General features: G+C 37.6%; 1 protein-coding gene across 4 annotated transcripts in view; it reads left to right on the forward strand.

The window, feature by feature from the left end:
- Naa25 (N-alpha-acetyltransferase 25, NatB auxiliary subunit) overlaps positions 1-15,119 on the forward strand; it is a 68,006-nt gene that overhangs the window by 19,914 nt on the left and 32,973 nt on the right. For all 4 annotated transcript variants that reach the window (XM_010604487.3, XM_010604490.3, XM_010604488.3 and 1 more), the window contains exons 6-11: positions 456-563; positions 940-1,018; positions 3,859-3,970; positions 5,046-5,135; positions 6,172-6,341; positions 8,968-9,080. In XM_010604487.3, coding sequence (XP_010602789.1) covers positions 456-563; positions 940-1,018; positions 3,859-3,970; positions 5,046-5,135; positions 6,172-6,341; positions 8,968-9,080 — 672 coding nt within the window. The remainder of the gene's footprint in view (positions 1-455; positions 564-939; positions 1,019-3,858; positions 3,971-5,045; positions 5,136-6,171; positions 6,342-8,967; positions 9,081-15,119) is intronic.

The following is a 15,119-nucleotide window of genomic DNA, read 5'->3' on the forward strand; positions in this document are numbered from 1 at the left end:
CCCTTGGTATATGATAGCATAGGTTTACTCCCTCTTTACATATTTCTAGAATAATGTGTGAAAAGACCTATATAAATGTTGGGTCATATTGTGAAAGTTCAGTATTTCAAGAATGCATAGGATGATCAATCTTGAGTACAAAAACTTCTTGTTTAGCAAACAATTCTATTTAAAAATGTTAAAAAATTATTAGTACATATTTATAGTATTTAATGATTACATTCATCTTGGGGAGTTGGTACACGTACATAGCACATCTTAACCTCCATCATCCCACCCCTATTTCCAACAAAAACTAGTGTGTAACATATCCACTTGGTGAGTTTAGATTAGGCCTAGCATTTGATATACTGGATTGATAATTATGTGCCAGTGTCATAGTAATGCCTGCATGGTAATGACAGTAGTGCAAGCAGGGGAGAATTAGAATGAAACATTTATCTTTCCTTTTCTAGTCAATATCAGCACAGGATGAAAACCTCTCAAAAACAATGTTTCTGCCTCTAGCTGAGAGAATGGTCGAAAAAATGGTGAAAGAGGACAAGATAGAAGCTGAGGCTGAAGTGAGTAAATTAAGCCCTACTTTTATATTTTTATGGTTTTGATAGTGCCATTGTATATTATATTACACTTTGCTATTATGATTTGTTGCTTTATTCCAGTTCAATAGCTGGATTCCCAGTCTTGGCCTTTGTTTAAATGTAAAACTGTTGGAAGCCCTCTGCTTAGGCATAATGAACGCTGAGAGCTGTCTCAAGCACGTACTCTGGGCTGAGATGTGTGTGAATGGGAAGACATTGTCTCATTTTTACTATCAATTTTATCTCATTTGAGAACAGTGTTCTTTTCTATGAAATATTTTTTTAAAAAATATACAAATTATTGTCTTCTGATTATTGAAAAGTTTCAATGGTTACGCTTACTTGTTTCTTCTGTAAGGTTGAACTTTATTATATGATCCTGGAACGATTGGGAAAGTACCAGGAGGCCTTGGATGTCATTAGAGGGAAATTAGGAGGTAATTTTTAAAGTTTTCTTAAAGTTTCATTTTCTTTCCTAATAAAACATGAAAATTGTTTATTGTGGAAAAAGTTCTTCCTCACACAGAAACACAAAGATATGAAGACACTAAAAAAAATTTCACATATGGCCAGCTGCTGTGGTGTCTGTGTGTAATTCCAGCTTCTTAGGAGGTTGGAGCAGGAGGATCATAACTTTGAGGCCAACCTCAACACAGTGAAAGTTGGGCAACACAGTAAAAGGAAAAAGGAAAAACAGGCACTTGTTCTTGATCTCTTTTAATGTTCTTCCAGACTTCTGCATGTTGTAAATTTTATTTTTAAAACTTTTTCAATTGAGAATAATCCATGGCAAATTTAAGCAGTGTGAAAGATCATATGTTCTAGATCTCTAGGCCCCTACTCTTTGGTTCGCCTCATTACTTGTTATTAATAGCTTTATAAAGATATATTTTCCTCTCTCCTTTTTTTTAAATTTAAAAACTACAAATGAGAACCTCATTCATAAATAATTTTATTTGATTCCAGGTGTGGTGATGCACACTTGTAATCCCAATACTTAAGAGGCTGAGGCAAGAGAATCCCTATGAGTTTGAGGGCAGCTTGGTTTACATAGTGAGTTTAAGGCCAGCCTTAACTATATAGCAGAACCTTGTCTCAAAAAAAATTGGTTAGCACAGTATTTTTGTTGTTGTTGTTTGTTTGTTTGTGTTTGTTTCTGTTTTTTGAGACAGGGTCTCCTGCCTAGTTCAGTCTGATCCTGAACTCTCTATGTAGCCCAGGCTGGCCTTGAACTCATAGCGATCCTCCTGCCTCAACCTCCCGAGTGCTGGTATTACAGGTGTGTGTCACCATGCCTGGCTCTAGCACAGTATTTTTTTTTTGCAGGGTGGGGGAGTAATGGGGATTGAACTCAGACCCTTGAGCTTGCAAAGCAGGCAGTGGAACCAGTGAGCTAAATCCTCAGCACTAGCACAGTATTTTCACTTAAAATTTTTTAGTTTTTTTTTTTTTAATGTGTTGTTAAATTGAACCCAAGACTTTATGTATGCATGCTAGGCAAATGCTGAACCACTGAACATATGCGCCCAGGAGTTTTTATGTTTTTTCAGTCCATCAGGTAAAACATATCTTAACAGTTTTTAACTTCTGTAGTTATGACACAGGATGATCATTTTTTGTTTGTGTAAAAGCCGTTACTATTTTCTGAGCTGCCTTCTTATTTCTGAGATACTTGCTTAATTGTTTTATTGATTTTCAAGGCCACTTTTTTTTTTTTTTTTTCCAGTACTGGGGATCTAACTGGTCCTTGTGCTTGCGAGGCAGGCAGTGGAAAAGACCACTTTATTTAAGTTTTGTGCATGTGTGCGTGTGCGTGTGTGCGTGTGTGTGTGTGTGTGTGTGTGTGTATGTGTGTGTTTGAAACAGGCTTGCTATGTACTTCAGGCTGGCTTTGAACTCACAGTCTACCCCAGGCTGGCCCCAAATGCACCATGATCCTCCTGCCTCAACCTCCTGAGTGCTGGAATTACAGGCCTGCGCTATCATACTAGGCTTTAAGAGTACTTTGTATGTGCAAAGAAGTGAACTCTTTTCCATTATTGTAAAAATACTTCCAATTGATAGAAAATTATTTATATGAACTTGATAGTTGGATTTAATTGCACTATTTCTGTACATTTATGACAATGATTCTGGTTCTTAAATATTTATGTATCTTTGATTTTCTTAGGAGAAATGCAGTTTACTTTTTTGGGGGCGTGTACTGGGGATTGAACTAGGGTCCTTGCAACTTGCAAAGCAGGCCGGTCCCCGGTCCCCATGCAGTTACTTTTTGATAAATTAATTTTTTTAGTTGTTTCCTTACAACCAATGGGAGTAACTTAGCTGTAGCCCCAGCTTTTTCATTAGTTTCAATCAGAAACTGACTTCATTTCATACAAGTTTGTGTGTCTTTTACTGGATTATGTATAGTCATAAAATAAAACTGTAGTGCTATTCTTGGCATTGTTGGGGATCCACCCCAAGATCCTCTAGCATGGTAGGCAAACACTGTATGACAGCTACATCTCCAGCCCCTGCTTTTTTATATGTTTGTTTGTTTTTTGAGACAGGGTCTCACTGTGTAGTTGAGACTGCCCTGGAACTCAACTATGTAGCCCAGGCTGGTCTTTAGCGATCCTCCTGCCTCAGCCTCCCAAGTGCTGGGATTACAGGTGTGCGCTACCACGTCTGGCTCCTGGTTTTTTAATATAATTTATTGCCTAACCTTAGTCTCCTTACATTCTCTTTTTATTCAGATTGTACTTCCATAGATAGCTACAATTTAGATTCTCTATAGTACAGATGTTATTGAGATTTTTTAAGTGTATCCCACATACTCAGTCCTCTAATTAGATTGTGGACTGTTATACTGAGAACATGATTATAAAAATTTAGTATCACTTATGTATTTTTTTTCTCTTTAGCAAAATTATCTCTTTTTCTCACCCTTACCTTTTCCTTCTCTTACCTAGAATTGAACCCCAGTGTTTGTATTGAGCTATATCCTCAGACCTTTTTAAAATTTATTTTGAGACAAGGCCTTGCTAAGTTGCCGATGCTGGGCATGAACTTGTAATACTCCTGCCTCAGACTCCCAAAATGTCCTTATCATAGCCTGAGCCATTATGTCTGACTGCAACATAATCTTTATAAAAGTAGTAAACTTGTATCTAATAATGTTCCCATTTTCTAAGGGAGTGAATAAGAAAATGTAACATTTTCCTTTTTAAGTTTGGATCTTATCTTAGTTTTGCTAGAAATGAAACCAGCTTACCAACTCTTATCTTAATTGTAGAAAAGCTGACAAGTGAGATTCAGAGTCGGGAAAATAAATGCATGGCTATGTACAAGAAGCTGAGCAGGTGGCCAGAATGCAATGCCCTTTCTCGGCGCCTCTTACTGAAAAAGTGAGTAGATGTTTGTGCTTTAAGATTATAATGAGGCTTTAGGCCTCACTATTGACGTTGTTTGTGTTTTTTAAAATTTCTAGGCATAGAATATTCTTTTTATTGGTTGTGTCCTGGATATTTTTTAGAAGTTTTCCATAAGCATTCATCTTTCAGCAGAGGGGAATAATGGTATCACCACGGTGCTAATATTAGCTCTTTAGAATGACGATTCAATATTGGCCTAGAAGAAATAGGCTTCCTTCCCGCTTGTATCATCTCCTGTTTAAGAAGTGCTTTTTTGGGGAATTTTCAGTTAATAATATTAGTTTTCTAGACCTGGTTATTTTATTGAGGAAAACAGGTAATTGATATGTCTCACTGCCATGTGGCTCCAGTTTGAATTTGATCATTCTGTTGGCTTGAACCACTGTTGATTGGTACATGCATAACTGTCTTGATTACAGTCATGACTTAGACCAGATGTCATCATAATTAAAGTTTCTTAAGGAAAACATTAAATATATGAAAATTGTAATATAGCTAATTTGTGGTATAGCAGATGTAAATGCATATTATATATACCAGCAAAGGGATACTTGTAAGATTTCCATGTTAAAATTTAGATAATTATTGATAAACTATTCACAAGTATACGTAAATGCCTTTTAAAGTAATGAAATAAATAAATTTTTATAATTTTAAAATTAGTATGAATATTATTAATATATTTTGGCAGTAATTATTCAGACTGAAGCAACTAACCAGATTTAGTCCATTTATAGATTTTTAATTAATTTTATTAGTAAGAAAACTGATTAAAGTGATTAGATCCATTTGTACAAGCCACCCAATGGGACAGTCGTGAATATACCCCTGGTGGTTCAAGCCAGTGGGAATGTGTTACAAGTTTTCATTGTGAAATCCTTCTGGAGCGCCACCTTTTTAGGGCTGCAGAGGAAACCCAGAGGGAGGGTTGGGCTACTGCTAGTACACATGGAATAGAACTTAGTAACTAAATTGCTATCGTGGTTCCTCAGGCATATTTGTCACAACTTGGGTTTAATCCTCTGTGCATCATTCAATCTGATTTTAGCTCAGATGACTGGCAGTTCTATCTGACTTATTTCGATTCTGTCTTTCGACTGATTGAAGAGGCCTGGAGTCCTCCTGCTGAAGGTGAACAGTAAGTCATCTTCTTTCCTGAATTACAATGGCACCTTTTAAAAATGTGTCAGAAGTATTTCATTGTGAGCCAATTAAATTCTCTTTTTCTGTCTTAATAATATATTCATTTCAAAGTAAGAGATTTTTCTCTATTTTTAAAATTATAAAATATGTGTACATTGTAAAAATTTTCTTAGGGCTGAAATACGTGGTATATTCATTCTCCCAGATTTCTTTCTTTCCACGTGCTTACATAATTAACATAAAAGTGGAATTGTATTAAACGTAATAATTTTAAGCTTTATTTTTTTCTCTTTAAATATATCTTAGGCACCATTTCCTGTATAATAATACATGATTTACATTCTCCTCTATTGGTGATACTTTATAGACTTTTTTCTTTGCCCCCTTTTTTTTCAGTTATAAATAATGCTGCAGCAAACAAGTAGAATCTTTTTAAAAAATGAATACAGAAATAAAATTTAAAGATACTTATTATAGGCCTAGTGGATAGTTTAGAGTGCCTTGAGTTTAATCTCCAGCACTGCCCCTTTCCTCAAAAAAGATGAATTATGAACTGCTGCTTACTTCATAATATTATCTAAGTCATCTAGTTTTTTTTCAACCTCATTCTTAAATAAAATTTACTTACATTTTTATTAGTCAGTGATACACACACACACACACACACACACACACACACATTTATCCTTTTATTTTTTTAGGGAAATAATTTGAAGATGAGCATGGTGGTGTATTCATAATCCTAGCACTTAGGAAGCTGAGGCAGGAGGATTGTCACAAGTTTGAGGCCAGCCTGGGCTGCATAGTGAGTTCATGGCCAGCCTAAACTACATAGTGAGACCCTGTTTCAAAACTAGGACAACAGCAAAAGAATGTGAGTTGGTTAGTTACTCTTTAACAGTCAAATGCCAAAACTAGGAAAAAGTGCCATTTTTATTTATTTTGTTTTAAATGACCAATTTGGCTTGACTTTCAACTTTGAGGAGGACAAGAGAGGCAATAAAATACCTTTTTCATGTGTTTATACCCAGCTCTTTAGAAGGAGAAGTGCATTATTCTGCAGAAGAAGCTGTGAAGTTTATAGAAGATAGGATAACAGAAGAATCTAAAAGTTCTCGCCATCTCCGTGGACCATATCTAGCTAAACTGGAGCTGATTAGACGTTTACGAAGTCAAGGTTGTAATGATGAGTACAAACTAGGTAAGAAACTGTATGGTATTTGAGAATCATGGAGAAGACTGAGAGGTGACCTCAGTACCAAAACGCAGCAATCTGAGAAGACTTTAGTGACAACATCATGTTTGGGAAGCAAATATTTTCATAACCTGAAAATATTTACTAATTGCATGGGTTGCTTGCAAAATTAGTCTTCAATCACATATTCATCTTGGCTTTTTTTTTTTGTTTTTTTGAGACAGAGTCTCACTATGTAGTTGAGACTGAACTGGAACTCACTATGTAGCTGAGGCTGGTCTCGAACTCATAGCAACCCTCCTGCCTGAGCCTCCCGAGTGCTGGGATTACAGGCGTGCACCACCACGCCTGGCTTATCTTGGTTTAATATTAACACTTTTTACTTTTCACTGAACCAAAAATAAACTGAAATCACTTTCAAAGAAAAAGTGACAATTTTATAATAGCTTCAGGATTTCATGAAGCAGACAAAAGCTTCATTGAAAATTTGCTCCAGGTACTCAGAAAGCTATTGATGAAAGAACATTGGACACAATTAAAGTAAATAGCAACTGAAGAAAAAATTTAAGTTTTCAAAAACAGTAACCTGGGGGAAAATGTTATAGATGATAAAGTAAGAGAAGTCTATAGGAAATTTGATAAAAGTCTTACCTGTGTTTGTTTTGTTTTGTTTTTAGCTGTCATTATAAATTGTTTTTTATGATCTCACTACATCAAAAGTGAAGGATGTTGTATTGTGTTAGTTCATGATTTTTTGGGAAAAAATGGCTCCTTCCCCAGCAAAAGCAGTTAATCTGTGCAATAAAAATTTGTTTATAGTTTTAACTCTACCCTGACTTTTGCTAAATTTAGAAAATAAATTTCCTTTTTTTGCTTAATTTTTTTGGTATTTTTTTCCTGCCTAATTTTTGTTTTGTTTTTGTTTTTGTTTTTTTGAGACAGGGTCTCACTATGTAGTTGAGACTGACCTGGAACTCACTATGTAGTCCAGGCTGGTCTCAAACTCACAGCAATCCTCCTGCCTCAGCCTCCCGAGTGCTGGGATTACAGGCGTGCACCACCACGCATGGCCTCCTGCCTAATTTTTAAAGAAGGCTCCAGAAAAATTTTCTTTTACCATTACAAACGTTTAGTCTCTGTTAAAAAAAATTGGTCAAGAGGCTTTTTTGAGCTTAGGTTGTCCTATGATAATGAGTACCTCTAGGATCTGAGTCTGTCCTGGACTTCTTTGTCCATTTTGATCATCAAATTAATGTCCTCCCTAACTCATTCTAAAACTGATTGTGTACTTCTCTATGTTATTACCTTTGTAGCTCTTTCAAAGCTGACTTTGAATCCCATATTGACGTCTTTCTTTGGATCAGTTAAGTTTAGTCCTAGAATTGCAAATGAAAATGTTCATCTGATATTCAGCAAAATATTGTGAAAATAGATTCTTTTTTTTTGTTTTGTTTTGTTTTTTGAGACAGGGTCTCACTATGTAGTTGAGACTGACCTGGAATTCACTGTGTAGCCCTGGCTGGTCTCGAACTCACAGCAATCCTCCTGCCTCAGCCTCCCGAGTGCTGGGATTGCAGGAGTGCACCACCATGCCCGGTTTAAAATAGATTCTTGAGGATTGATTTCTCTGCAGAGTTGGATTTAAAAGTATCTAGATCTCCCTTACTACCTGCTTTATCCTCTAGCTTTCACTTCCCAGTCTCCACCCTACCTCTTACAAATGTGTAAATTTGTCTAGTCTCCACAGAAATACATTTACCAGACCAGTAAATGATTCTTACTCTCTTTGGGGTTACAGACTCCTTTGGGAATCTGATTAAATCCATGCACCTCTCATCATAGAGAAATGTGAACAGAAATTGAAACCTTTTGGTGGTATCGGGATTGAACCAAGGCCTTTACACTCAGCCCTATCTCTAGTTTTTTATATATATATTTTTTAAGACAGGGTCTCATTGAGTTGCCAAGTTGCTCAGACTGGTTTGGAATGAATGATTCTTCTCCCTCAGCCTCCCAGAATGCTGAGACTACAGGTGTGCAGCACCACACTTGGCTGATTTATTTTATTTTGGTTTTTTGAGACAGGGTTTTGCTATATTTTTAAGCCTGGCCTTGAACATACTGTGTAGCCCAGGCTGTCTGGAACTTATGTCTGTACTGCTTCAGCCTCCCAAGTGTTGTGATTTCAAGCATTCGCCACCATGCCTAGCTCTAATTTATTTGTTTGCTTGGGGCTTTTTTGGCCTACAGGGGATCGAATTTAGGACGTTGCAAGGCAGGTGTGGCACCACTGAGCTAAATCCCCTTCCCATTTGTTTTTGAGGCTGGCCTTGAACTCACTATATAGCCCAGGCTGGCCTTGAACTCCTGGTGACCCTCCTGCCTCAGCCTCCCATGTGCTGGGATTGCAGGCATGTGCCAGCAGGCCCAGATATTTGTTTTTAAACTGGCAAGTCACGTCTCAGTCCTCTTTATTATTTCATTCATTCTCATTAAGACATTTAGGAAGTTTTTAGTATAATTGATATAAATATTTTCAAATTAAACCTCTTACTTGAATTAGAAAATTTGAAAAATGTTAGAAAAAATTTCGGTCCATGAGTAATATAGTGATTTCCCCCTCCTCCCTTAGGTGACCCAGAAGAATTAATGTTCCAATATTTTAAAAAATTTGGGGATAAACCATGTTGTTTTACTGACCTGAAGGTGTTTGTTGACCTCTTGCCTGCTACACAGTGTACAAAAGTAAGTACATTTGAGAGTTCTGTAGACTTCCTCTATTTTTGGGACCTAGGCAAAGTGTGTGGGAGTGGTGAACAAAAGGTAGCAGAGTACTTGCCCCAGGAAGTGGAACATCTTGGACACTGTCACAACGAAGGCGTGATACCTGGTCAGGTTAGGCCACAACGGGAACAACTCCCTGGCAAATGATTGTGATTCTCTTTTTTGTTTTGTCACTTTATTTTGAGATAATTGTAGATTTACATGTAGTGGAGGAAATAACACAGAGAGCCCATAGGCCCTTCATGCATTGTGCCGCAGTGACAGCAGCTTGCATAACATAGAATAATAACATAATTAAGAAATTGACATTGATTCACCCTGTGATCTCATTCAAATGTCACAAGTTTAATAGTGTGTCTGTGTGTGTAGTTAATGTAGTGTGTAAGTATATATGGATTTTTGTGACTACCACTATAGGCAACATACTGAACAGTTCCATAACCAAAAGCCGCACTGCTCTTATACCTTTGGCCACCTCCTTGTATCTTCTTCTCCCAACCTCTATCTCTGGGCAAATGGTAACACTTTTTCTTTCTTCTTCCTTTTTTTTTTTTTTGTGTTTTTGGATCAGGGATCGAACTCAGGGTTTCATGCTTGCCAGGCAGGTGTGGCACCACTGAGCTAAATCCCTGGCCTTTTGGGGGTGTTTTTTTTTTTTTTTTAAGACTGTCTTCCTATGGAGCTCAGATTAGCCTTAAACTCTTTATGTAGACCAGGCTTGCCTCAAACTTGTGGTGATCCTCCTGCCTCAACCTCTCAGATGGTGGGAGTACAAGCATGCGCCATCATGCCTGGCATTATGTTTTCTCTCTCCGAGAAAGTATTAATATGTTTTCCATTTCAGTCACTTTAAGCATGTTATATAAAGGGGTCATGCTATATGTGTAACCTTTCCAGGTTGTTTTTTTTTTCCATACAGCAGAAATCCCTGGATAGTCATCCACATTGTTGCATGTATCAGTAGTTCAAACCTTTTTGTTGCTTTATAAAGTTCTAGTGAATGAATGTATCATAGTTTAGTCACCTGTTGGTGAACATAAGGCATTTTTACTTTTTAACTATTACATACTGCTATGAACGTTTGAGTAGGGTCTTTTTATGTAAACATAAATCCCTGGGGAAAACTCCCAGCTCATCAGTTGCTGAATCTTAAGATAGCTGCATGTTTAGTTTTTCATGAAGTGGCCAAACCATTTTCCATATTAAATTATTTAACTAGCAGACTAAGAGTAACCCAGTTTTTCTACGTGTCCACTTGGATTTAGTGTTGTCACTATTTTTATTTTTGTCATTCTGATATGTATGTACTCATAGTCCTAAATTTATTTACCATCTATATATTCTCTTTAATGAAATGTCTGTTTATATTTTTGCTCATTTTCCTTTTTTTTTTTTTTTTTTTTTTTTTGTACCGGAGATTGAACTCGGATCCTTGCACTTGTGAGGCAGGTAGTGGAACCACTGAGCTAAATCCCCTGCCCATCTTTGCTCATTTGGGGGGGGGTTGTTTGTTTGTTTGTTTTTTGAGACAGAGTCTTACTGTGTAGTTGAGACTGACTTGGAACTTACTATGTAGCCCAGGCTGGTCTCGAACTCACAGCCATCCTCCTGCCTCAGCCTCCCTAGTGCTGGGATTACAGGCATGCGCCACCTCCCAGCCTCATTTCCTAGTTGATTTTAAATTATCATGGTACATTTGTCAGAACCAAGAAACTGGTATCTTATTACTATTGGTTTTCATCTTCTGTGATTCAATTAAGATTACCACATTGTATTTGGTTATTGGGAGTTTGTAATGTGAATGGACCAATGTAAATCAGTTACAAATCAGTATGGAGAACTACATTCTTAGGCTTCCCATCGACAGCAGTATGAATTGGGTCAGCTTGCTTACCCATCAATGGGAACTTCATGCTTTGTTTCACATTTTTTTTTTTAAGATACCAGGGATTGAGTTCCGGGCCTTATGCACGTTAAGCAAGCACTGTACCTGAGTTACAGCCTCATGCCTGCCTATCTATCTATCTATTTTCCTATCTGTCTGTTTATTTTTGGAGTCATGGTTTCACTATGTAGTTCCGGTTGGTCTTATACTTACTATGTAGCCCAGGTTGGCTTTGAATTTGCAGTGATCCTCCTGCCTCAGCCTCCCAAGCACTGGGATTACAGATGTGTGTCACCATGCCCAGCCTCAGGCCTTTTTAAAATTTTATTTTAAGACAAATTCTTGATAAATTACCCAGGCTGACCTTGAACTTTGAATCCTTTCCCTTATCCTAAGTAGTAGTGATTACTAGCATGAGCCAACATGCCTGCCCTGTGTTCCACATTAAAGATTTTTTTTTTGGTACCAGGGATCGAACTTGGGACCTTACGTTTGTGAGGTAGGTGGCAGAACTACTTAACTAAATGCCTGGCCTTCACATTAAAGATCTTTAATGTTTCTCTCAGAGTATCCTGGATAGTAGGCAGGCAGTTGGCATACTCTGCCCATTGGAAGCATATCTCAGATAGGACAGAGCATCACCTGAAGTAATAATGGTGAGCTGGGCAGAGTAGTGTATACCAATAATCCCAGTTACTTAGGGATGAGGCAGGAGGATCAAAAGTTTGAGGCCAGCCTATACACCAAAGCTGAAACAGTGGTAGAGCTCTTGCCTGGAATGCACAGGGTCCTGAGGTCAGTCCCTATTACCACAAAAAGGTGGGGTAAGAAAGAGAGAAATTAGACAGGAAAGTGGAAGGAATAGGGGAGAGGGAGAGAGGAGGAAGGAAGCATGGGAAGAAGTGACTTTGGTCTGTAGCCAAGGATGTGGTGAAGGTTACAAGTTTTCCTGTCACAGGGCTGCCACCATCTCTTCTCCCAGAAAAAACTTCTCTTGTCCCCATGTGGAATGAATTAAGCACAGTGGAGTTGTTCACTGTTTTTTGGTGACCTCTTGAGTACAGCAGGGCTCAATACTTTGGTAGACTTAAGGTGTCACATGCAGTACAGCAGATGGGGCAGTACATTCCCTAACTAGGAAGGAGCCAGTAGTCTCTGTGGGTCCCTGAAGTGATTGTCATCGTTCACATTGGCTTAGTAGAGCTGTTCTGTGACACTGAGCTTATGAGCCAGCTTCAAGCCAAGTCTGGAAGATTCTGGATAAATTGTAACACAGGTAGAAAAGAGGGTTCTGGGTTGTAGGAGGATTTGAAAGCCTATGAAGAAAAAATATGAGTCAGGGAGGAGAATTTTGTCTGTTGAGAGTAGGATTTTCCCCCCACATATTTGAAAGGCAGTCTTGTAGAAGAGGGAAGAGAACAGGGACTGGCAGGGCTTTTATAGGGAATTCAGAATTAGGCTATGTGAGAATAAGATCTTTTTAATAGTCAGAATTCTCTAAAAATGCAGTGTGTGTTTATTACTGGAGGGATTTAAGCAGAACCCAGGTAAGCATGTGGAATGGATTGATTCAGTGCTTAACGAACATTTTATGTACTCAGCCCTAACAGGGAGCAACTGATCTTGTCCCTATAGCGATTACCGTCTTGGAAGTATCAGACAGTAGGGCTGCATTGGAGAAATACTGTCTTTCCTTTAAGAAGAGATGAAGGTTCTTCATGAAGGCTTGCTGCCATGGATTTAATACCAGTAGTGTTTTCATTGTAGGTTTACTTGATTCATTTGTTTGAAAATCTTAGGTCATCATATGTGACAACATATGGTAACATTTATCTATTCACAGAAACGCAACCAGAATACTATCAATGACACAATTGTTATTGTTTGGTGAGATAAGGACTTTTTTTCCAAAGTGGAAATATTTTCTTGCTTTTAGTAATTAAAAAGGTAAATGTGGGTGTTCTTACAAAGCATTAGACTGTACAGAATATACAAAGTAGAAAATTAAAGACTCCATAATCCCACTCTTATATAACCAACCACAGAATTACAGGAAGATTAACTCATGAATACAAAGAAATGTAATCAATACATGAAATGAAAAGTACTATACCTACAAAATCTTTTACAAAAACTGAAACATTAATATGGATTTAATCACAATTTTAACATAGACACATTGGGGAGCTGGAGGAAAGCAAAAGGGGCAGTATCATGGGTTTGAAAATCCTCTATCCTTTCGAGAATTGACAAAAATTTATGCATTTATTATAGGCTGTGTGTGTGTGTGTGTGTGTGTGTGTGTGTGTGTGTGTAAAAAGCAAGGCAAAAATAGTTCCTTCTGGGAACAGAATTTGTTATTCCAGGTAGATAGGTATATGCTGTGTTTGGTTATAAACCTGTTAGATCTACTTTCTATTATATGGATTTTGAGGGGATACAGAGTTTTTCTCTGCAGTTCAAGCTGGCCTTGAACTTACCATGTAGTCCAGGCTGGCATGGAATTTGTCGAATCCTCCCACCTCAGCCTCCCAAGTGCTGGGATGACAGGTGTGTGCTGTTATCTGAGGTATTTTATGGATCTTCACAACTTCTATATATCCAGACAAGGATAAAGCTAAAAGTAAGATATGAGACACCCATATTTAAAGACAGCATCCTTTTGAAAAGTTTATAGACAGTGCTATCAATAAACCACTTTTTGATTTAAAGATCATTTGTGATTTAAAGATTAAATTAATGCCTGGCCTGGTGGCACACACCTGTAATCCCAGCACTCGGGAAGTTGAGGTAGGAGGATCGCTGTGAGTTCAAGACCAGCCTGGGCTACATAGTGAGTTCCAGGTCAGTCTCACTACATAGTGAGGCCCTGTCTCAAAAAAATTTTTTTTAAATTAAATTTATTTCAAAAGTACTTATAAACAAGTAAAACATGATTAAAGCATTTATAGTGAATTTGTCAAATAAATCATTTTAATATGTACCTTTTTATAGGATAACAATAACATTACTGTGGTAGTATTTGTTGTTTTTATTAAAATTAGTTATTTTCAAGATTGATTATTAGTTACAAATCCTGAGTTTTAAAATACTGGGGCCCAGCCAGGCGTGGTGGTGCTCACTTTCTAATCCCAGTACTTGGCAGGCCGAAGCCTGCCTGAGGCCAGCCTGATGTACTACGTAGTAGGTTCAAGGCCATTCTGAACTACACAGCAAGACCCTGTCTCAAAAAAATAAACCAAACAAATAAAAAATTCAGGACCAGAAGTATTTTGGAACATGTACATATACAGAATGTGATATTTTTTGGATGGAATCTCAGTCTAAGTATGAAATTAATTTATGCTTCTTATATATATAAACCGAAGGCTAAAATACAGTATTTTTCATGATGTTGCGTGTGAATCATAGTTGCATGATATGCAGTTTTCCACTTGAGTTGTCATATTGGTACTCAAAGTTTTGGATTTTAGAGCATTTTAGGTTTTTGAATTAGAGATGTTAAGCCAGATGTGATGGTGCATGCCTATAATCCCAGTACGCTGGAGACTGAGGTAGGAGGATTTTGCAAGTTTGAGGCCAGCCTGAGTGACCTAGTGAATTCAAAGCCAGCCTACAAAGTGAGACCCTGTCTTTAAAAAAAAGAGAGAGAGATATTAAATCTGTACTATGCCAAGGCAAGGTAGAAATATGATTGGGGGGTATTGGGAATTGAACCCAGAGCTTTCACACAGAGTACATCATTGGTGTAACTTTTTAAGTTTTATTTTGAGACAGGATCTGGTTAAATTGCTGAATTCCCCAGGCTGGGCTTCAACTTGTAGTCCTTGTGCCTCAGCCTCCCAGTACACTGGGATTATAAAAGTGTGTTACCACACCCAGCTCAAAACAGAATACTTCTTTTTTTTGTTTTTTAGATTAGTCACATTTTGATGCTCAATAGTTACAGGTGAAAACTCACCCCCGTAATAGATGGTATGGGACAACAGCTCAGAGGTAGTGAGAAGTGTGGCTGGACGAAAGGCTTTGTATTGTTTTGGGATTTATACACTATTACTTATGTCAGAGTGTGTGCCACCTGTAAAGCATTTTTTGTGGGGTTTTTTTTCTTTTCT

The sequence above is a fragment of the Fukomys damarensis genome, unplaced genomic scaffold, assembly GCF_012274545.1.
Source record: "Fukomys damarensis isolate Sample0158 unplaced genomic scaffold, DMR_v1.0_HiC HiC_scaffold_12, whole genome shotgun sequence".
In the NCBI taxonomy this organism is placed as follows: domain Eukaryota; kingdom Metazoa; phylum Chordata; class Mammalia; order Rodentia; family Bathyergidae; genus Fukomys; species Fukomys damarensis.